The sequence below is a fragment of the Ascaphus truei genome, chromosome 2 (genome assembly GCF_040206685.1).
Source record: "Ascaphus truei isolate aAscTru1 chromosome 2, aAscTru1.hap1, whole genome shotgun sequence".
Lineage (NCBI taxonomy): Eukaryota > Metazoa > Chordata > Amphibia > Anura > Ascaphidae > Ascaphus > Ascaphus truei.
The window spans coordinates 277,588,534-277,613,517 of record NC_134484.1 but is presented as its reverse complement, the minus strand read 5'-3'; the positions used below and the strand labels follow the sequence as shown (position 1 = coordinate 277,613,517).

Sequence of the window (24,984 nt, the reverse complement as noted above, 5' to 3'; positions counted from 1 at the left end):
AGTAAAATGCTTAATGATTTCTGCCTGAACAAAAATCCCACAGAGACCGACACCATTTCAGCAGTGAAACCTGTTAACATATTGCTGGTATGTTCTTAATGTATTTTGCCTTGAGCAATTTTTTTAAGCCGTTTTCCTTATAGTAAGCCAGGATATAAATTCTATTATTGGAATATACAACTGTTTAGACCCGGCATATCTACTTAAGTAACAATAATACTACTTTTTGAAACACTCCATCCAGTAATGAGTTTTTCGAAAGTCTGTAACCATCACCATTGTTAAGACAAAATTGAATTACTTTTAAAAGCTCGTGACGATCAGATGGTATTGTATATAAAGCCTTGCTTAAGAAATGGAATCAACACTAGTGGCAGGAGACATGCATACACAAAAGTACCATAGATTTTGAAAGCTCATTTTTTATGTATTTGGGGCTTTTTGGAGACAAAGCTATTGGAAACCAGTCTTCATATACAGTATACTTATACTTATATCCTTGCCTTACGAACTTCTCCATGTACATTTGTATCATCTGCCATGCTTGTCATTGTGTCATTTTCTAACTCTTTTGATACACATGGTGTATATCTTTAATTTAAACATCAAGTCCCCTGTCAAAGAACACACTGTTTAAACATTCAGAACAACATAACACTGATCATACATTAACTCTTAATCAAAACTTGACAAATACATTTGTACACAGATAATCGCATTTCTGTGTTAAATATGCATATTCCATATTTTCTTGTTTGCAGATATAATTGCAATAATGATACAGTGGATTGGAGTAGCAGAAATGCATGTTTATAGTTACTCACAAAGCCCTTAAATAACAGTGGATTTGTTCTTAACGTTTCTGCATACAAGCCAGGACGTTGATCCATTTGTATCACTCTTTTTTCAAACTAGGCTTACAGACGACACAAGCATATGTAATGATATTCAGAAGAAGAGGCAGCTATTTAGGTTTGTATGATTCATTAAATTGATGTTAACGTTTTACATTATAAAATCTTATTTAACAGTATTCATTGTTCAGCATGTAAAAAGATTAAAGTTCATATAGATACTGCATTATCTTTCTGTTTCTAAATAATATTGCTAAGAGCAATTAAAAAATAATAGAATAACAAAATGTAACCCTTATAATTTAATAACTAAGTATAATACATAATATGACGTGTTTACAATTACAGTATGCAAATGGTAACACTGGTAACTTTATTGTACTATGAAATTATAGTTGTACTTCTAAAGTTGTATTTTTTTCATCAAAACATGTTAAGAAAGGAAGATGTGGTCTTAAGATAATTTAGTGCAAAGAATTCGTGGATGGCGGTGCATCTGCCTGGAAACAATAGCGTGGGACCAAACTTGCAGGAACTGGGTACAAAAAGAAATTTATTGGCACATAAAAAAGACAGCAACAGCAACTCTAACGCGTTTCAGCCGCACCGGGCCTTTGTCAAACAGCATAAGGTGCAGTGTATCAAATGGTAATATACCAATCAACATTAAATCACATGGGTAAAATGTCGCAAGCCAGCCCACAATAAGCATCCAGTGGGAACACGCAAAATACTGTTAAATCAGCTCCGATCGAACGCTTGTACACATAGCATATGCACAATATACCTGCACCGTTCAGACCCAGCTCTGCCCACCCTGCTAGCTATACTCAGGAATAACCTCACCCGCGATTCCTCCTACACGACGTCAACGCGATGACGTCATGCCGATGTACTTTTCGCGCATAAGGGGCTGGCGCTTTCTCAAGGTGGGAGGTGATAGAAGGAGTAGCGCTGCCCTCCTATATACCCGTGTGCCGTGCGGCTCTTAAAGGTACCACAACCCTGCATAATACAGTGGATAATAGCCTAATACTTACATAATTAATTAAATAAATAAACAGAAAGGGGGAGTGTAACAGGGGACTTATCCCTGTTCACAAATGTGCCTCTAATCCAGCAGTGTGGCGGTTAACTGCTGGTAGCAAATTAACTAACACCACCTGCCTGATAAGATGTGGTAGAAAAAGCCTGCCTTTGAGAAAGGAAGTGACTCCTTAACTCACTTGTGGGCTGAACTTTGGAGAACACAGATCTCTGGAGCTGACCTGTCTTGAGCTCTGTCAAGAAGGAACAGCAGAGCTGATTGCAAGACACCAAATAAGACTTCTAAACCTGGATGCTGATTTTCTGGGCATGCACGGGTGTGGTTCCAGGAGAGCAGAGAAGCTTACTCTACAGCAGCTAACAGATAAGACTTTCATTCTAAAGAGACTTCTTATATCTGCTTATGTCATGCTATGTGTTTGGGGCTGGGAGACCTGCTTAACTAGGAGTTGTGAATTGCATGGGATTTCACTAGAAATACTCCCAAGTGAATTAAGCTTTGTTTCCCCCCCCCCCTGTGTTTGGATGATTTCCTGATGAAAAGGAAAAGGCACAATAAAGCCTTATTATAATTTCACCTTATAAAAGCCTCCAATTGTGTACCTCTGTGAACGTCCGTCTACAGGGAATGATGAAACTGTGTCTCGATTCACTCATTTGTCCTAGGCTCATATCAGATAAGTCAAAGTATCTATCCTTCTTGGTGACTCCCACTAATAATATACAGTTGGTTAATGAGTCCCAGTATGTAGGTGGCACAAATAGAGAAATGATGTCTAGTTAGGGTTAATATTGCGTTCATACAGACTTAATTAATCGTGTAAAGTGGTCAGAAACCAAATCTTGGGCACATGTATAGTATACAATGTGGCTATTGGCCAGCAAGGATATCTGTAAGTGTAGAAGTGGTCTAACTTGGGCTGTCCGCCCGTTAGGTCAAAACGGACATCTAGTTTAAAACTATATACCAGGATCCCCCCAAGATGGAACATAAAGGTAATATCTATCTCATGTGCCATAGACTGGTATAGACCATTGATGACCCACTGACTAATGAACATATACACATTGAAACTGAATCCAATGTAATTACAAACTATATACCAGGATCCCCTAAAGATAGTGAACTTGGGGTGATGTATTGCACCTATGCCCACAAATTGATATGGATTGATCACCATGGTATAGATGACAAACTAGATAAATGAGGTATATATATATCCCTCATTTAACCCCATACGGCTTAATGTGTGTAATGTATATATCCACTTGCATTCAGTCTGCAATGGATCCTGTTCCAGTCTCCCTTACGTTGGCCCCAGGGAATATGCTCTATCCCAATAAAGACCAATCGGTCACTGTTCCCTTGATGTTCAGTGATAACATGACGTGCCAGAGGTGTATATTTAGAATTCCTTATGGATCCAAGATGTTCAAGAATCCTCGTCTTAAACTGTCTAAAAGTCTTGCCCACATACAATTTCCCACAGGAACAAATAATTAAGTAAATCACTCCCTCAGTAGTGCAGCTGATGTAATCTTTAATTTTAAAGGTATATATTCTAGTTGAATCCATAAATTGAGTTGTTTTCGGTACATACTGCACCGACACACTTTATTCGAGCAAATACCCGGTATGTACCTGGCAGATACCTGGAATGCGCCGCTCCTCACCTCTGACAAGCCCCTTTGCATTTGCCTTCCCAGCCTGGGTTCATGCCTGGCTGATGGGCGGCTGATCTGTTAAATGATAATGATTAGGATTTAATAGGCTGCAATGCTTCGCGTGTCTACCAGATGGCATAAATTCATGAATTGTAATGCAGTATATATATATGTACTATGCAGTATTGCAGCCAGCGGGAATAAAATGCTTCAATCCCTGCTGGAAAATAACTCAATGCACTCGGGCAGAAAACAGTCACAAACCTCAATACACCCGGGTATATCCGAATTCGTGGGACTAGCCGAGCTCGAATAAAGTGTGTCGCCAGTGTACCTACACGCTTTGCACCGTCCACATGCATATGAACCCTTGGGTTTCTGATTTAACCAGGTGCCCCGTGACTTGACCTGAAAGTGACTTCTTACTAGAAAGTACTTCAAATTGCGACTTCTCCTGCTAGTAAGTTTCGGTGTTATTGACAATGCCTCTCTCAGGTCAGCATCCTCCAAAAGGATGTGCCAATGTTTGTTGAAAATACGGTAAATCGAGCCCCATTGATCACTAAATGTGCCAATAAACCGAATAGGTTTATAATTACTACTTGAATCTCCTGGAACTGTATTAACCAAGAGTTGGGTTCTCGATGTACCCAATGCCCTATTATAGGCTCTTTTTAAATTCCCCTTCGAATGGCCACGTTCTAGGAATCTATCTGTCATGATACTGGCTTGTTCTTTAAACTGTGTTATGTTTGAGCAATTATGCCTATAGCGTAAATATTGGCCTGTTGGGATTGCCTTTATTACATGTTTAGGGTGCTGGCTCTCCACTCTTAAAAGACTATTGGTCGCTGTACTTTTTCTGAAGATAGTGGTTTCTAACTTCCCCTCACTGTCTTTAAAAACAGTTATATCCAAAAAGTCTATACTTAATAGACTAGAGACCATAGTGAGTTTTAGGTTGTGCTGGTTAGTGTTCAGTACCCCAACAAATTCAGTCAAGAGATTCAAAGTACCAGTCCATAACATCAAAATATCATCAATGAACCTTACCCACAGTTCAATAAACACCGTATAGGATTCCAGGGCATCACTGAAGACCACCGTTTCCTCCCACCAGCCCAGATAGAGATTGGCGTAGGTGGGGGCACAGGTGGTCCCCATCGCAGTGCCCTGGATCTGGTGATAATATTTGTTATTAAACACAAAATAGTTTTTAGTTAGGGTAAGGTCCAGTAACTGGAGAATAAAATCATTGTGTGCCAATAGGTCTTTCCCTTTAGACCTCAAAAAGTGGGCAATGGCTCTCATGCCAACCGAATGGGGAATGCTGGTATAAAGCCCCTCAACATCGAGACCAACCAAGTACGTGCTGGGACTGGTAGTAACATCCTCAAGTTTTAACAGCACATCCTTGGTGTCTCGAAGATGGGAAGGTAAGGAGCTCACAAACGGGCGCATTAACTTATCAATATAGACGCTGGCATTGGATATTAAATTCCCTATGCCAGACACTATTGGTCTCCCGAGAGGTGGATTTTTCCCTTTATGTATCTTGGGTAGATGGTAGAATGTTGCTATCTTTGGGTGCTTGATATACAGAAACTCAAACTCTTTATTTGAAATAACTTTATTGGTCTTCCCTGTCTCTAGAATGGTTAGTAATTCTTTTTGGAACATAATAGTGGGGTCACTATCAAGTACTCTATAACATGTTTTATCCGCCAATAATCTTAGGCATTCCTTCATAAATGCCGGTTTGTCTAGTACCACCACATTACCACCCTTGTCTGATGGTTTAATCACCAGGGTATCATCATTACATAATTCCCTGAGAGCCAAGTGTTCCTTGATGTTCAGATTATATTTACTAGTCTTGTTGTCAAGTCTCTCTAGATCACGTGTGACTAGTTCAGTGAACACCTTGACTTGGGCACTAGTTTCATGTGGAGGTGTAAAAGTAGACTTAGCTTTAAATTGCATGAACGGGCCCTCACCTGCGGGTCTATCGCTTTCTGTCAACAGGTCCTCAAGTGCTGCTAAATTCTCTAAATCTAGAGGATTCAAATCCTCAAGTGGTGTGTTTGCAATATTTCTCTATTGTCTCCTTGTAAAGAACTTATGGAGAAGAAGTTTTAAAGAGATTCACATCTGTCACAGTTTCGAACAAATTCATCTGGCTGGTTGGGCAAAAGGAAAGTCCCTTAGCCAATACCTGCAGATGGTGTGTCTAATACCCTGGAGGACAGATTTATGACTTGTGTTGTTTTTGTTTTTGTTTGCTCTTTCTCTTGTTGGATTTCTGGTGACCTGGATCCTTGTAACCCCACACCTTCCTGTCTCTTAAATAGTCATCCCTCTCCCCTCCTAGTCCTCCTCCTATGGTATTGCTCAGATATGATGGACCCTCCAAATCTAAAAAACTAGTGGTACTAGTGGAAGCTACCGGAGTGGTAGATGGTACTCTAGGTTCAGTGGCTAATTCCTGATCTAGATCACTAGCTGAGCCCTCCCACTCTGTAGAGGAATTTAAAGCCGCCTGATGGCGTGGATTTTTGTTCCTCTGTTTAAAGATTTTATATTTAAAAATACGATTCTCCTCGAAATCAATTTTGTCACGTGTATATTTGCGATGTTTCCTGTCTTTCAACTCTGCTATGAATTTATCCACCTGTGACTTTAATTTTGATTCATATTTATCAAAATTTGAGATCTCTTTCCAAGTTTCAATTTCGGGTAATCGTTTTACTAGTTCAGATTGGATGGTGTCAAACCTGTTAGTCTCAAATTTCGCTAGGAGTTGCATCAGATCAGCTGAACTTTTCAATAGGATTTTTTCCCACTGTGTATGAAATGATTCATCGCTAATCTGGTGTGAGGGGGCTATATTAACCCGTAGACCTCTAGGAACAATGTTGAGTTTTAAATAGTTCTCAAGACTGGCTGTTTCTCACCAGATTTTGGCTCTCATACAATAGAGTCTTTCAAGATCATTAAAGAATCTTTTGAAGTTTTTGTGAGGTGTATCTGAAGGTGGTGGCTCTTTGCTAGAAAACAAGGTTTGTGCTTCAGTCTGCCACAAGCCAAAATCCTGCTGGGTCGACAGAAAGCCTGTCATGATATCGGATTAGTATATAGGAGTGTGGGGAATGGATTCAGGGAAAAGAGCAATTTACAAGATCCTTAAAAAGTCAAACAACACATGTATATATGTGAATAGAGCCCGGGACACTATATATGTACAAACACAGTGAGATAACTCATACAGATTCAATATTATGATAATAATTATACTTCCCCCTGATATAGGGAGCTGGTATATCAAGAAGGACACTAACAATGTCCAAAATCAGTCATATATGTATAACTTGTGAGATACTGCTCACCACAATTCCAGAAAAAATAATAAACATTATAATTACAGTCGGTGCAAAAGGGATAAGGATAACAGACAAAAACATATAAGGAGACAGAGATTCTCCTGCAAAAGATCCCAGTTAACTGCACAACAGGACTGAAAGTTGTTTAGGGTTCAAATACCCAACCAAAATACAGTTAAATAGGCTCTAGAGGGTACCGTTAAGTAACCCTCCCAACACTGTGGGAGGACAATTACCACTAAAACTGCCCATAGGCAGAAAATAATAAATACTTTAATGTTAAACAAAATACGACGCAGTAACACATACTCAAGACTATAATAAAAACACTTAAAACTTGTATATCGGGTGGTAACGTGTTCAGGGATATCCAGGGTAAATCCAGAATAATAAGTGTATATCTCCTACCCTAATTGGGGTTGTTCACATGAGACACTATTGGGGAAACAAGGATAAATACGCATAGGGCAATAGTATTCCTAGTCTCAATATAAAGTGCTAGTATGGGTAGAGCTGATAGACAGTATGCTGTAAGTACCTCAATGTAAATCAGCAATCAAAGTAAACAGAATATAAACAGCATAAGGTCCAGTGTATCAAATGGTAATATACCAATCAACATTAAATCACATGGGTAAAATGTCGCAACCCAGCCCACAATAAGCATCCAGTGGGAACACGCAAAACACTGTTAAATCAGCTCAGATCGAACGCTTGTACACATAGCATATGCACAATATACCTGCACCGTTCAGACCCAGCTCTGCCCACCCTACTAGCTATACTCAGGAACAACCTCACCCGTGATTCCTCCTACACGACGTCAACGCGATGACGCCATGCCGACGTACGTTTCGCGCATAAGGGGCTGGCGCTTTCTCAAGGTGGGAGGTGATAGAAGGAGTAGCGCTGCCCTCCAATATACCCGTGTGCCATGCAGCTCTTTAAGGTAACATAACCCTGCATAATACAGTGGTGAATAGCCTAATACTTACATAATTAATTAAATAAATAAACAGAAAGGGGGAGTAATGAAACTGTGTCTCGAGTCACTCATTTGTCCTAGGCTCATATCAGATAAGTCAAAGTATCTATCCTCCTTAGTGACTCCCACTAATAATATACAGTTGGTTAATGAGTCCCAGTATATAGGTGGCACAAATAGAGAAATGATGTCTAGTTGAGGGTTCATATTGCGTTCATACAGACTTAATTAATTGTGTAAAGTGGTCAGAAACCAAATCTTGGGCACATGTATAGTATATAATGTGGCTATTGGCCAGCAAGGATATCTGTAAGTGTAGAAGTGGTCTAACCTGGGCTGTCCGCCGTTAGGTCAAAACGGACATCTAGTTTAAAACTATATACCAGGATCCCCCTTAGATGGAAAATAAAGGTAATATCTATCTCATGTGCCCATAGACTGGTATAGACTGTTGATGACCCACTGACTAATGAACATATGCACATTGAAACTGAATCCAATGTAATTACAAACTATATACCAGGATCCCCCTAAAGATAGTGAACTTGGGGTGATGTATTGCACCTATGCCCACAAATTGGTATGGATTGATCACCATGGTGTAGATGACAAACTAGATTAATATGATATATATATATCCCTCATTTAACCCCATAGAGCTTAATCTGTGTAATGTATATATCCACTTGCATTCAGTCTGCAATAGGATCCTGTTCCAGTCTCCCTTACGTTGGCCCCAGGGAATATGCTCTATCCCAATAAAGACCAATCGGTCACTGTTCCCTTGATGTTCAGTGATAACATGACGTGCCAGAGGTGTATCTTTAGAATTGCTTATGGATCCAAGAAGTTCAAGAATCCTTGCTGGCCAATAGCCACATTATATACTATACATGTGCCCAAGATTTGGTTTCTGACCACTTTACATGATTAATTAAGTCTGTATGAACGCAATATGAACCCTCAACTAGACATCATTTCTCTATTTGTGCCACCTATATACTGGGACTCCATAACCAACGGTATATTATTAGTGGGAGTCACCAAGGAGGATAGATACTTTGACTTATCTGATATGAGCCTAGGACAAATGAGTGACTCGAGACACAGTTTCATTACTCCCCCTTTCTGTTTATTTATTTAATTAATTATGTAAGTATTAGGCTATTCACCACTGTATTATGCAGGGTTGTGGTACCTTTAAGAGCCGCACGGCACACGGGTATATAGGAGGGCAGCGCTACTCCTTCTACTGTATCACCTCCCACCTTGAGAAAGCGCCAGCCCCTTATGCGCGAAACGTACGTCGGCATGATGTCATCGTGTTGACGTCGTGTAGGAGGAATCACGGGTGAGGTTGTTCCTGAGTATAGCTAGCAGGGTGGGCAGAGCTGGGTCTGAACGGTGCAGGTATATTGTGCATATGCTATGTGTACAAGCGTTAGATCAGAGCTGATTTAACAGTGTTTTGCGTGTTCCCACTGGATGCTTATTGTGGTGGGCTGGCTTGCGACATTTTACCCATGTGATTTAATGTTGATTGGTATATTACCATTTGATACACTGCACCTTATGCTGTTTATATTCTGTTTACTTTGATTGCTGATTTGCATTGAGGTACTTACAGCATACTGTCTATCGGCTCTACCCATAATAGCACTTTATATTGAGACTAGGAATACTATTGCCCTAAGCGTATTTATCCTTGTTTCCCCAATAGTGTCTCATGTGAACAACCCCAATTAGGGTAGGGGATATACACTTATAATTCTGGATTTACCCTGGATATCCCTGAACCCGTTACCACCCGATATACAAGTTTTAAGTGTTTTTATTATAGTCTTGAGTATGTGTTACTGCGTCGTATTTTGTTTAACATTAAAGTATTTATTATTTTCTGCCTATGGGCAGTTTTAGTGGTAATTGTCCTCCCACAGTGTTGGGAGGGTTACTTAACGGTACCCTCTAGAGCCTATTTAACTGTATTTTGGTTGGGTATTTGAACCCTAAACAACTTTCAGTCCTGTTGTGCAGTTAACTGGGATCTTTTGCAGGAGAATCTCTGTCTCCTTATATGTTTTTGTCTGTTATCCTTATCCCTTTTGCACCGACTGTAATTATAATGTTTATTATTTTTTCTGGTATTGTGGTGAGTGGTATCTCACAAGTTATACATATAATACTAAATACTACTCTAAATCTCCAAATGTTTTAATAACTTTTATATTGGATAATATTTTTTTATTTGAATGTGTATTTATGTAGCTGTTCTAAGTTTTCTTATTATTCTGACCATTTTTCTTGTAATAGGCATACCCATCAACCACTTTGTTGATCGTACCATAAGTAATTTGTTGACGCTTTATCATGATAAGAAAGTTTACAAATTTCTAGCCACCAAAATGAACATGAGCAAGAAAACTGATTGATAAAAAAAAATGCTAAAAATATATTTCAAATAAAGAAAACGCATTTATAATTTGATTGCTCCGTGTCAACTTCTTCCATTTACAATAGTATTTCATGTTTGAAAATGAATACAAAACAGCACGGAATTTTGATACATACAGTATGAGCACCCACACCTGCCTAAAAAGTTATTTATTTAAATATATTGAGCTTTTTAATCATTTGGGTTGCTGACCACAAGGAATTGTTACTTCCTATTATCATTTTATCCTATACTACCTATTATCAGTGCTCTACAGTATTAACATCTGCAAATACTGTAATATTAGACATCAAATAAAAATACCACTTGTGAGCACATTCACATCTCAGACAGGTATACAACCCTGCCTTTCCCCATTATCTCTTAGCATACAGTGCTTCCACTGCAGCCAGGGATTCTTGGTAATGACTGTCAAATTAGCACCCACAAGTGTGCCGCTTCTTGTCCATTTCCAAATGGACCCCTATAACTTTATGCCTGCTGTATTACACAGCTTTTTCAGCCCCCTTGGTCACTATACTCCACTATATAGGCCACTATAGTCAGTAACATACAGTACTCACAGACAGCTGTTTAAACCTTTTGGGTCTCATCAGTGTGAGGATAGTTACTGACTTTGCAATGTGATGCAGGAAGTGGCTACAACCAGACACAAAATAAGTTATACTGAGTAAAATAGTGACAAAAGCCCTCCACTGTACATAGTATGGACATAAAAATACCACTTGTGAGTACATTCACAGGTAACCCTGCCGTTCTTTATTAAAGAATTTTAGAGAAACACATGCTGTGAAGATTGACTTTTTTTATTAGAAGGCAAAAAAAGAGACAAATCACACAGATCCTCCTTGTTGTCTAAATTTGGCATAGATTGAACTTGATGGACGTATGTCTTTTTTCAACCTCATCTACTATGTAACTATGTAACTATGTAACTATGCAACTCTGCAACCCTGCCGTTCTTTATTAGAGAATTTTAGAGAAACACATGCTGTGAAGATTGACTTTTTTTATTAGAAGGCAAAAAAAGAGACAAATCACACAGATCCTCCTTGTTGCTTAAATTTGGCATAGATTGAACTTGATGGACGTATGTCTTTTTTCAACCTCATCTACTATGTAACTATGTAACTATGTAACTATGTAACTATGCAACTCTGCAACCCTGCTGTTCTTTATTAGAGAATTTTAGAGAAACACATGCTGTGAAGATTGACTTTTTTTATTTGAAGGCAAAAAAAGAGACAAATCACACAGATCCTCCTTGTTGTCTAAATTTGGCATAGATTGAACTTGATGGACGTATGTCTTTTTTCAACCTCATCTACTATTTAACTATGTAACTATGTGTAACGGGTTTCCCCCCCCCCCCCAATCGCACATTGGCCCTGGTACTTTAATAACCAATCCCCATTACGTGTGTGTTTGGTGGTGCACCTGTAGGCAACAGAACTCCTGAGTCTCCCGCTTGATGTTAGTAGGGGATTTTCAGCAGGACAGGTAGCTGAGGTAGTGGGTGCGAGTTCAACTTACATCATGTGCAGCGCCTCCACTTCATCAGGGTCTATGCTTCCGCAGGGAGATGGTCCTGGTGAGGAACTCCTTCTTGATGGTGCCATCCACTGCTGAGTAATTTCACACTCACACAGTGGGGGTATCGTTAACAAGGTCATCTTTATTGTAGACGGTGACGTGGCAGACTGCCACATGCAGCTGCCGGCTCTAGCCGCACATCTCTCCGTGCTGTCCCTTCGCTAGGTACGCCCTCCTGAATTGAAGTGGGATTCCCTCTTCTCCTAGGGAGATCCTCTCTGTGCCAGGTCCCTGGACACCGAGTGGCTTAGACAGTCTGATTGGTCAACCTGGACCGCTAGTTACGTCACTAGGGTCACAAAGTGTTCCTACAATCCCTTATGCAGGACAATACAACTTCCCAACAACTGCTGGAACACACTGTTAGAACACTGTGTTGTGCCTTATATACTTCAGGAGGCAGGCGCATCCCCGATTTCACTATCCAGGGACTCAGAGCATACAGCCACTCCCCTTCATACATAGGGCACATCACCATTGGATGAGGGAAAACCTCCATAACTACTGCTGGCATACCTGTTCTTACCAGGACTTACTGCCAACAGAGAGGAAAGCAATATACCATTATTATGCATGGATATATATGTAACTATGCAACTCTGCAACCCTGCTGTTCTTTATTAGAGAATTTTAGAGAAACACATGCTGTGAAGATTGATTTTTTTATTAGAAGGCAAAAAAAGAGACAAATCACACAGATCCTCCTTGTTGTCTAAATTTGGCATAGATTGAACTTGATAGACCTATGTCTTTTTTCAACCTCATCTACTATGTAACTATGTAACTATGTACACTGCCAGAGAGAGTTGTGCTTTAGCAATGACAGATTAAGGGGTGGGCTGGCCAGGCACTTGTGGAAAAGATGGACATCCTCTGGTGCATGGACCAAGTGTGATGTTCAGTAAAAAAAAAGAGAAACAGACAATAACGGTGGTGTAACACTATTCTATAAACGACTCATATATAAATTAATGTGAGACTAGCACTTACATGTACATCTTGATTGAGACAAATTCAATTGGAGACATCCCGTTTTTATATCTGACTTTCTTGTTATACCTTATTTAAAGACAAATAGAGAATGCCATGGCATAATACAGTTTCATTAAAACATTGCGGATAAAAATATATACATTTCCCAGTCACAAACGCCTATCTTGTGTTTCGTGCATGCTGAATACAAGGCTTTCCAGCACTTTCGGTAATCCCACACCTCTCCCATTGATGGTCTATGTTACCGGAAATTTGTGCAGAACTCAGTAGGATTTGGCTTCCATCCCCTGGAGTTTGCTGATATCTGCTGCACTTCTTTGGGGTAGTGTATTCTTCTCCCTTCTTTCCACTTCATTCTCAGTGGATGGTATTCGAGGACAAACCGAGTGGGTGATGGTTTCCCCCTCCATAAGCCTGTAGCAGTCAAATCGTACCGAGTTCTGCGCTTCTCCGGTAACATTGTTGGGAAAAGGGGGTTAGTGTGTTAGTGCTTCTTTCTCTTTTTCCTATGACCAGGCACTTGCCCAGGGTGCCAGCGGAAAAGGGGCACCGGGCTTCGCTGCTTGACTCTTTGCCGCCCATGTGCTACGACACCAGCGCCATTTTTAAATGTCAGAGTTCTGCGTATCCTCATCTATCTCAAGGGATATTTAAAGCTGGCACGTCGAGCGACCAACCCCATATTTAAATGTCTGAGTCCTGCGGACCCATCATCAATGTCGAAGGGCATTTAAAGATGACGGACGGACACAGGACTCAGAGTAGCAGCAGCAAGGGACATTGACAAAGGCACTCTGCCACAAGGGACATTCACGGAGCTGTGGTGCGGGACAGGTCCTTCGAACCCTGTCCCGCACTGCCGCTCCAACAATGACCCACGTGGCCAAGAGCCCTCGTTAATGTCCCTTGCTGTTGCCACTCCAAGTCCTGCACCTGCCCGCCATCTTTAAATGTCCCTCGACATATATGGTCAGACCTCGTGGGCAGTGAATGGTCAAGCAGTGATTTTAGAATGTTGCACTTGCCTTTTTACCGCCCTGAACTCCTCCTCTTTCAGTGTCCCAACGTCACATGGTGATGCGTTTCCATGACAGCGGGACGTTATGTGGCATCATTTCACATAGGTACATAGTAGACATAGATATTGTCATGGCGCACGGTGCTGCAGGAGGAGGGGCACAATATTTTTAGTGTGGCCCAGGGTGCAGTAATGTCTAAGTCCAGCCCTGTGCTTTGGGTCTGCTAAGACATGTTTTTTCAATGGAGATTGTATTTCTGAGACATATAGAGATTCCCTGTATTATAGTTCAATAAATATTCATTTTCAAGAGAGAAATGGTGACATAGAATGACGCTTTAAGAATATGAGGATGTCATAAAATAGCATGGCATTTTTTTTATGTTTTTGCTACTAAGGTGCTAAAGCATTATCCAAAATCTTGGATGAACCAAACTAAACTGTATGTATTTATGCCGCATTTTACTTTTTGTTTTATATTGGTTTTTAGGGGCAACAGAGATGGCTCTGGAAAAGCATCTGGAAGTCGGCAAAGTAGTACAGAAAATGATTTAAAATGGGCAGATCAAAGGCCGTGGAGCAGCACAGATTCAGATAGCTCAATTCGCAACCTAAAGCCAGCTATAATAAAGACTGCAAGTTTTGGTGGAATAACTGTGCTGACAAGAGGTGATAGTTCTGCCAGCAGTAGAAGCACCGGCAAACTGTCCAAAACAGGTAGTTAGTATTCAATAGGTTTCTTATGCTGTTGTAAGTTTTAAAATAAAACCATTTTGTCACTTAATCATCAGTTTTAAGAGAATATGATCATATATGATATTTGTAATACTGGTGTCCATTGGTTTATATTGATGTGGAAGGTTATTAAGAACAAAACACAAATGATAAGTTCTTGTCCCAGTTTTTTGGCTTTATCCAGTATATTATTTATGCTATGAAAGTATCTTTATGCTTTGAAAGTAGATTATAATAGCCTGTACATTTAGATTTCTGAAAACTGGCACAAGTAATGGAATTTTAGATATCTGTAAAGACTCCCAAGTAACCTTCATTGGCACAAATGCACAACTTTTTTACTCCCATTTCTGTGTGACGTTGTCCTGATTGGCACTATCACAGTTTAATGGATAACCCCCTAAGAGGAACTATAATTGAGCTTTGCATACTTTCTGTTAGTGAATTAGACAGTTGATATATCCATAAACTTAATTTAAAACTTTTACTCAATACGCATAATAGAAAACAGCATTGATAGTCATGGTAATGTGCTTATACACGCATGTGAAGGCCAAGTGTGAAATTATAGTTTAGTTCATAAAGATCTAAATGACATTATTAAAAAAAATATAAAAAAAATGATATGCTGCAATATGTGAGTCCCCCAAGTTGCAGTCTACAAAAAAATGTCATACTGTGCAAGGGTTCCAGTTTTTGTGATCTACTGTATAAATGTACTCTTACAGTATACTTTTACATCCTCAGCCAAACACAAATTTACATTGTAATACAATGGGTGAAATCAATGATAACTGTATTTTTTTTAAAAATGTTTAGATCATAATTTTATATTTACAATTAGATATAAATCTAACATACTGTAGATTATACCACAGCTAAATTGTATGACTGTATGGTTTCTTTAGCATGCAATTTCCTTTGAGACATCTCAAATATTTCAGCAGGGCAATTTAAAAAAAGTCAAGAAAGAATAAGTATCATCAAAAACCCCATAACATGTTTTGCAAGGCCGTACAGGAGGGATTACTGTAGCACAATTTCAAAGTCATTGTTTAAACTAATCTGTGCACATCAGTAACATATTCAAGGAAGTGTCAATCTTTATGTACCAATGGTATTTTTTTCTTTAGGCTCAGAGTCTTCCAGCAGTGTTGGTTCCTCAGGATCTCTATCACGAATGCATCAGCCTCTCCAAGGTGCATCCATAGTCTCTGGAAAGTCAGTGAGCAGCACAGGCAATTTACCTTTTTCTGAAAATGGAATAGCACCCAGTAACACCAGTTACATTTTACTGCCACTTGAAGCTACAGGGATTCCTCCTGGCAGCATCCTGCTCAATCCACACACAGGTATATTCTAATGCAATTTATTATTGCATGTTATAATATGCAATGTATTATTGCAACAATTTATAATTAAAGCTGTATCCTTAGCAGGACTCATTATAACCATACATACCAAATAGTAACAGTGTCCCTATGTATTAACTTACATTTTGCACAATACAGTATGTATTTTGCCCTAAGTTTGCAGAAAGTTATACAATAGATAAAAACACAGTTTAGGTAGCGCTAACTATATGGATAATCAATCCCTAAATTAGGGGGCTGCCTATATACTAAAAACTGACCCCCTGGTCAGATAACAAGAAGGGAAAAAGAAGGATTAGTATTGTAAAAGGCGCCAACATGAAAGGATATAATCACCACCAGGAGGAGACCGATGAGGATTCCAGGTGATAGAGATGTGCTTAAAAAAAGAGTAAAAAAACACAGAACATAGTGTAATACTGTTAAAACAAACAACATATACTAATACTAATTATATATCAGCTGAGATCAAGGGTGAATTGAAAATAACAACATTTAATAAAATAATTAAAACACTGGACATACAAAACATATACAAATGAAAATTACAATGGGTAACAATAAAGGACAATTAATATGGGACCATGTAACAGCTGCACTGGGTGGATTGCCCACTCACCGGACGAAAGATATATACAAGCAGTGGATATATCTGAGAGTATCACCTCTCTCTTTCCAGCTACCACTGCTACCGCATCAGCATCAGGGCCAGGGAGATGGTTGCAGCACGCCAGACTGTGTGTGCCTCTCTGGATCCTCGTTTCCCCGCAGCTTGGCAGGTTTAGCACAGTGAATTTGTGCAGCTCCCACCGCTGCTGCCCCGAGTTCTGGGCCAAAAGGAAGAGCTATACACGCTAGACAGCGTGGGACTCCCTCCGCACTGGCGTTCTCTCCTCGCGGTAGTTGGTACTTTCCAAGCAGCAGATTCGAGCGGATTTGGTAATGGTCAACAGCAGATTCGTCACGGAACTTGCAGGCAATTGCAATGCACTGGTTCAGGTCCCCACAAATTATTTTGTGGGGACCTGAACCAGTGCATTACAATTGCCTGCAAGTTCCGTGACGAATCTGCTGTTGACCATTACCAAATCCGCTCGAATCTGCTACTTGGAAAGTACCAACTACCGCGAGGAGAGAACGCCAGTGCGGAGGGAGTCCCACGCTGTCTAGCGTGTATAGCTCTTCCTTTTGGCCCAGAACTCGGCGCAGCAGCGGTGGGAGCTGCACAAATTCACTGTGCTAAACCTGCCAAGCTGCGGGGAAACGAGGATCCAGAGAGGCACACACAGTCTGGCGTGCTGCAACCATCTCCCTGGCCCTGATGCTGATGCAGTAGCAGTGGTAGCTGGAAAGAGAGAGGGGATACTCTCAGATATATCCACTGCTTGTATATATCTTTCGTCCGGTGAGTGGGCAATCCACCCAGTGCAGCTGTTACATGGTCCCATATTAATTGTCCTTTATTGTTACCCATTGTAATTTTCATTTGTATATGTTTTGTATGTCCAGTGTTTTAATTATTTTATTAAATGTTGTTATTTTCAATTCACCCTTGATCTCAGCTGATATATAATTAGTATTAGTATATGTTGTTTGTTTTAACAGTATTACACTATGTTCTGTGTTTTTTTACTCTTTTTTTAAGCACATCTCTATCACCTGGAATCCTCATCGGTCTCCTCCTGGTGGTGATTATATCCTTTCATGTTGGCGCCTTTTACAATACTAATCCTTCTTTTTCCCAGAAAGTTATACAATGCTATACTAGTTTAAATATTCAATTAAACATGTTATGAAATTCTTTTTTTACATGTTTTAAATCAGGTTCAGTGTGGTGGTGAATGTGTCATGTTGGATGTAGTATTGGGGCTCTCTGTCACTGTGGTGGTACCTGTTATGCATTTGATGTGTTGATAGGTCTTAAGCAGCAACACAATAAAAGTTAATCTTTCTCTGTCGTCTTTGTCCATGGACATTTTTAATTTGGTACTAAAAATTGCTGATTTATAATAAATATAGACATGGCCACGAAACCAATAGAACTATAAATATAGAATGATTTCTAAGAAACGTTTGGGGGGCATTTTGTCCTTATATACCTTTGCCACTTTTCAGCTCATGCATTAGGCCAGGGGTGGGCAACCTATTTTTCAATGTAGCCACAGGTGTGTTGAATGAGAAGTAAATATAGCCACATCCTGTAACAATTGAGGTATTATGTGGGGAGGTATGTTATTTATAAATTCTCAGACCGTTACCTAATTTTTCCTAAATTTCACTCAACGTATGCACCAATTTGCACCATTTCATATTCTATTTCGTAAAACATTCTGGGAGAGGTTTGGGGATTGAGCACCCTCCCAGCATTTTTATGAAATAGAATACGAAATGGTGCCGATTCGTGCATATGTGGAGTGAAATATAGAAACAAATGACATAACGGTCAGATAATTTATAAATCACAGACCAGCAGTCATACATGGCGAGCTATACTGATTTTAATGCTTCTCTCCCTCTACTTCCAAGATTGTTGCAATCCCCCTCATACACCCTCTCACCCCCCCTCATCCTCTCAACCCTTCCTCATCCTCCCCTCACACCTTCCTCATCCTCCTCACACCCCCACCACTACCCTCCTCATCATCATCTCCTCACCCCCTCATCATCATCATCATCATCATCATCATCATCATCATCATCATCATCATCATCATCATCATCATCATCATCATCATCATCATCATCATCATCATCATCTAATTTCCCCTCCCCTCATCATCATCTCATTTCCCCACCTCATCATCATCTCCTCACCACCCTCATCATCATCTCATTTCCCCCCCTCAGCATCATATCATCTCATTTCACCCGCAAATCATCATCATCTAATTCTCCCCCCCATCATCATCTCCTCACCACCCTATCATCATCTCATTCCCCCCCTCATCATCATCTCATTCCCCCCCTCATCATCATCTCTTCACCACCCACAGGATCATCTTATTTTACCCTCCCTTCATCATCATCTCATTTCCCCCATCATCATCCCCCTCCCCCCAAATATCATGATAATCTTGAGCCAGCTTCTTGCTTCTTACCTTGCCTAGCACACACCGGAACAGGAGTCTGTGGCGCGGTCGCAGCTGGGTGTGTGCTCCGCCCCCGCTGTTCTCTCTCCTCCACTCGCCTCCCAGCCACCGTCCACGGCCCATCCCCTCAGCACTAGCACCGACGCACTCGCGCTTGCTGGCGGACTCGAGCTTGCCGTGGGACTAGCGCTTGCTTGGGGACTCGCTCTTCCCGTAGGACTCGCGCTTGCTGCCACGCTTCCCATTAACTTACGCGGGGAAACAACAATTTGCCACACTGTGATTGCCAATTCGCCACAAGTGGCGAATGGAGACAGGGTTGCCCACCTCGGCATTAGACAAATGGAACTGGTAGGTTCACCTTAATATCAGTAGCCTCAATAAAACTTTGGATAATAAAGTGTAATAATATTTTCCAACACAAACTACTTTATGTGTTCAAAAGTCAAATTGGTACTAAACTATTGAATAGAGATTTTTGCAGTTTACTGTCTGAAGCAATATTATGACTAGTAGATAGCCTTATTTAAAACAGTGACGTGCAGCAGTCTTAACGTCTACAATTAGAATGCTTTATTTGATGCTTGCTTTTAAACTATGTAGAAAAGGCATGAAGAACATGTCTGTTTTACTTGACAATAGTTTGAAAAACTATAAACCAAAAAAGCAGAATACACTTATTATGCAAGTCAGGTTCTGTATCAAGCTTAATAACAGAGGACCAAAACCATCTTGTATTTGTTAAATATCCAGCAAGCTTTACAAATAAGTGTTTGAACAGCAAGAAACCCAGCACGTTCTCTAAGTATTTACGTTTGTAGCTGTAATAGATGTTTAAAACATAGCATTTACCTGCTGCAATACCAGTCTAATTCCATTCATTCTATTAAGTTCTTATATGCTAAAATATAAACAGTCAAATGTTTTTCTTTTAATTCATTCTCAAAAATGCACAACCTTTCATTTTAAAACAGTGATAATTATCAAGAGTATGGTGCAGACTTTCTTCCAAAAAGGCAAAATATGCTTAGAACAAATCAGAAGTGTAATGTTTATGAATTAATATTATGAAATATACAGTAAGTTGTGGAAGAGCAGATATGATACATTACATAGTTACATAGTGATGGGGTTGAAAAAAGACATACATCCATCAAGTTCAACCTATGCTAAATTTAGACGACAGATACTTTATTCTATATTTGTACTTACAGTATATTGATCCAGACAGGCAAACAAAAAACCCCAGTGAAATATCATCTAATGATATGAAAATATGGGAAGGATTTTGATTTAGGGAGTAATCTGATTACCAATTCTTGGAATCAGGAAGGAATTCATTTTCCCCCTTATGTCACATAAGGGGAAAAATTAATTCCTTCCTGATTCCAAGAATTGGTAATCAGATTACTCCCTAAATCAAAATCCTTCCCATGTTTACTTATTTGGTATATCCCTGTATACCTTTCCTTTCTAAAAAAGATGTCCAACCTTTTTTAAAGATATCTATTGTATCTGTCATCACAGTCTCCATGGGTAATGAATTCCACATTTCAACTGCCCTTACTGTAAAGAACCCTTTCCTTTGTTGCTGGTGAAATCTCCTTCTGTCCAACATTAAGGGATGACCCCCATGTTGTTTGTAATGCCCTCGGGATGAATGTCTCTTTTGAAAGCTCCTTGTATTGTCCCCGAATATATTTGTATATAGTTATCATAACCCCTCTTAGATGTGTCTTTTCTAATGTAAACAAATCAAATTTAGCAAGCCTCTCCTCATAAATCATATTGTCCATCCCCTTTTAATATTGTTGTGGCTCTTCTCTGCACTTTCTCTAGTTCCATAATATCTTTTCTATTGAATGGTGCCCAAAATTGTACGCCATATTCAAGGTGTGGTCTAACTAATGCTTTAGAAAGGGGCATAATTATGTTTACTTCCCTTCCATCCATTGCCCGTTTAATGCAAGATAAGATCTTGTTCTCCATCAAGGTTCTCCTAATTTATCCCCATTTCATTTGTAAATTGCCTGTTTATTCTTGTTTCCTAAATGCATAACCTTACATTTATCTGTATTACACCTCATTTACTATTACCTGCCTAATTTTCCAGTCTATCCAAGTCCTTCTAGAGAGAAATTACATTCTGCTCTGATTCTATTACAAGATAATAAAAAATGCACAAATGCGCACCAGGGATTAGTGGAAGGTAATTTATTAAAGATACAAAAAAACTGAGAGGATCCAACCCCACCTCAGAACAGCTGTGCAGCTGAACGGCTAAGTACTACCAAGGAAAACACCTAATGGTGACTAAACCCTAAGCTGCACAGTATACAAATACAGTAAAATTTATATAAAAAACATGAAAGAAAAAAACAAACATGAAAACAAACTATCAACAGATTTGTATAGAAACCGCCATAGGGTTGGGCACTGGAAGGGGAAACGGACACTCACACTGAGACAGTCAGCAGACTCGCGGTGGCTGCACAGGATCCGGATCTCAGCACCGCGGAGATGGATAAAACCGCTGCTGTCTCCTGCAGGCTCCGTCTCAGCTTACCAGCATACACGAGCAGGATGACCTGTCGTGACTTCTACGCGTTTCGTACCAAGTACTTCGTCAGGAGGTCACGTACAGCGTCATCTGTGCGTATATATAGGCGGCAACTGATTGAAGAAACCAGCCCCCTCAGAGAAACACCTTTACTTTGCCTAATTGCTATGCTGATTGAAACACCTTGAAATAAGGTTACTAGGCAACAGGGTGTATAGCAACTCATGTGGGGATGTGTGCAAGTATAAATTAATCATTGCACTCACCCCTATGAAAAATACAGGAATAAGACCTCTAACAACATGAATAATATACTATGTAAACAAATCATGCTGAAACTTGTATATGAATAAAAGAAAAAAGAACAAATGATTAAATAAAAACAAATAAATATAAAAACATACATGAATGTTAATGCAAATAAATGTTAATAAATTCATTTTATTAAAAACGGAATACCTTATCTTAAAAAAGGAGTCAATTCAATTAATTCATTGAAACCATAGGGATGTCTGGTATGCATTTCATAAATCCAAAACTGTACGTGACCTCGTGACGAAGTACTTGGTACGAAACGCGTAGAAGTCACGACAGGTCATCCTGCTCGTGTATGCTGGTAAGCTGAGACGGAGCCTGCAGGAGACAGCAGCGGTTTTATCCATCTCTGCGGTGCTGAGATCCAGATCCTGTGCAGCCACCGCGAGTCTGCTGACTGTCTCAGTGTGAGTGTCCGTTTCCCCTTGCCAGTGCCCAACCCTATGGCGGTTTCTATACAAATCTGTTGATAGGTTGTTTTCATGTTTGTTTTTTTCTTTCATGTTTTTTATATAAATTTTACTGTATTTGTGTAGTATACAGCTTAGGGTTTAGTCACCATTAGGTGTTTTCCTTGGTTGTACTTAGCCGTTCAGCTGCACAGCTGTTCTGAGGTGGGGTTGGATCCCCTCAGTTTTTGTGTATTTTTAATAAATTACCTTCCACTAATCCCTGGTGCGCATTTGTGCATTTTTTATTATCTTGTTTTTCAGGGTGCCTTCCCCCCTTTCTAAGGGGGGTTCACCTAGATTTGAGAGTTTCTGGGGAGACGCTTTATGTACATGCTGCAAAGGGATCATCCACACCATCACACAGCACGAGTGCTGAATATCCTGTTTTTTCTACCTGATTCTATTACATTACACAATTTATTGTAATTATCAAAGATGGAGACTTTGCACTCTATGCCAACCTCAAGGTAATTAATAAACAAGTTAAAAAGCAGGGGACCCAGTTCCGATTTCAGAGGTACTTCTGACGGTGAAGGGGTAACCAGGCCATCAATAAAGATAGTAAGCCCGGCTGGTTACCTCTGAGCCCAGTTTCAGGTTTTAGAGTGTCAGCTCTTCAACCTGTGTATTGTACCTGCAATGAATGTAATTGTATTTCAATAAAGAATGTAGGTGTGTTTCACCTTTCCAAGTGTGCAAACCAGTGGAGATTCTCAGGCTATGAGATTCAATGTGGGGAGGGGTGGGGGGGGCGGGTGGTTGTCATTGCGGTAAAAGTGTTGGCAGATTGTGTCTAGGTAGCAGGGGTCCAGAGTTGCTGGCTACCGCAAAAATGTATCCGGGAATTAGGTCAGATTCCGGGGACATATAAGCACAACACCCCGGTCAAGATCCTCCCTTTAAAACAGTTACGCAACTCACCGCCAGTTTTACCTGCTTCAGCACAGACCAGAAAAGTAAAAGGGTGCATAGGGATTTGTGTATCCTGGGTACAATCAAGGGTCCCATAGTTGGTATGGGTCCCCCAGTATATGCCCAGGTACCTCAGAATCAGTATAGAGATTATGGGGGGGGTTCTCCAACTGTATATTAAGTTGCGAGGGGTTTTATGAAACATAAGTCCTAGTTTCAGTAATGGAAAGAGATACAGCCCTGGGAGTATGCCTAAGCAGTTTTTGGTTCTAAAGAAAATTAGGTTTCCTTAAGGGAAGGAGCTACAGCACTAAGATTTCAGCTAAGCATCTTTTCATGTCAATGTGGGACTTAGAAGAAAAAATGAGAAAAATATTTTTTGTGTTTCATAAAATGTTTAATTGCCAATGTGGCTATAAGGTTATTACCATCTAAGTCAGGTTTTCAGTGTGTGAGGGATATGGCTAGTGGGCAGAGTAATATACAGTCATGGGAAAAAGAAACTACACCCTCTGAATTCCATGGTTTTACATATCAGGACATAATAACAATCATCTGTTCCTTAGCAGGTCTTAAAATTAGGTAAATACAACCTCAGATGTACAACAACACATGACATATTACACCGTGTCATGATTTATTTAACAAAAATAAAGCCAAAATGGAGAAGCTATGTGTGAAAAACTAAGTACACCTTATGATTCAATAGCTTGTAGAGCCACCTTTAGCAGCAATAACTTGAAGTAATCGTTTTCTGTATGACTTTATCAGTTTCTCACATCGTTGTGGAGGAATTTTGGCCCACTCTTCTTTACAACATTGCTTCAGTTCATTGAGGTTTGCGGGCATTTGTTTATGCAAAGCTCTCTTAAGGTCCCGCCAGAGCATTTCAATCGGGTTGAGGTGTGGAATTTGACTGGACCATTGCAACACCTTGATTCTTTTCTTTTTCAGCCATTCTGTTGTAGATTTGCTGGTGTGATTGGGATCAATGTCCTGTTGCATGACCCAATTTCGGCCAAGCTTTAGCTGTCAGGCAGATGGCCTCACATTTGACTCTAGAATACTTTGGTATACAGAGGAGTTCATGGTTGACTCAATGACTGCAAGGTTCCCAGGCCCTGTGGCTGCAAAACAAGCCCAAATCATCACCCCTCCACCACCGTGCTTGACAGTTGGTCTGAGGTGTTTGTGCTGATATGCTGTGTTTGGTTTTTGCCAAACGTGGCACTGTGCATTATGGCCAAACATCTCCACTTTGGTCTCATCTGTCCAAAGGACATTGTTCCAGAAGTTTTGTGGTTTGTGCAGATGCAACTTTGCAAACCTAAGCCGTGCTGCCATTTTCTATTTAGAGAGAAGAGGCTTTCTCCTGGCAACCCTTCCAAACAAACCATACTTGTTCAGTCTTTTTCTAATTGTATTGTCATGAACATTAACATTTAACATGCTAACTGAGGCCTGTAGAGTCTGAGATGTAACTCTTGTTTTTTTTGCAATTTCTCTGAGCATTGCACGGTCTGACCTTGGGGTGAATTTGCTCGGACGTCCACTCCTGGGA

General features: G+C 40.0%; 1 protein-coding gene across 11 annotated transcripts in view; it reads left to right on the top strand.

Annotated features, from left to right (window-relative positions):
- ARPP21 (cAMP regulated phosphoprotein 21) overlaps positions 1-24,984 on the top strand; it is a 296,095-nt gene that overhangs the window by 165,175 nt on the left and 105,936 nt on the right. For 8 of the 11 annotated variants that reach the window (XM_075586268.1, XM_075586270.1, XM_075586271.1 and 5 more), the window contains 3 exons: positions 916-972; positions 14,478-14,707; positions 15,856-16,074. In XM_075586268.1, coding sequence (XP_075442383.1) covers positions 916-972; positions 14,478-14,707; positions 15,856-16,074 — 506 coding nt within the window. The remainder of the gene's footprint in view (positions 1-915; positions 973-14,477; positions 14,708-15,855; positions 16,075-24,984) is intronic. The other 3 variants (XM_075586272.1, XM_075586274.1, XM_075586269.1) reach the window with 1 other exon arrangement.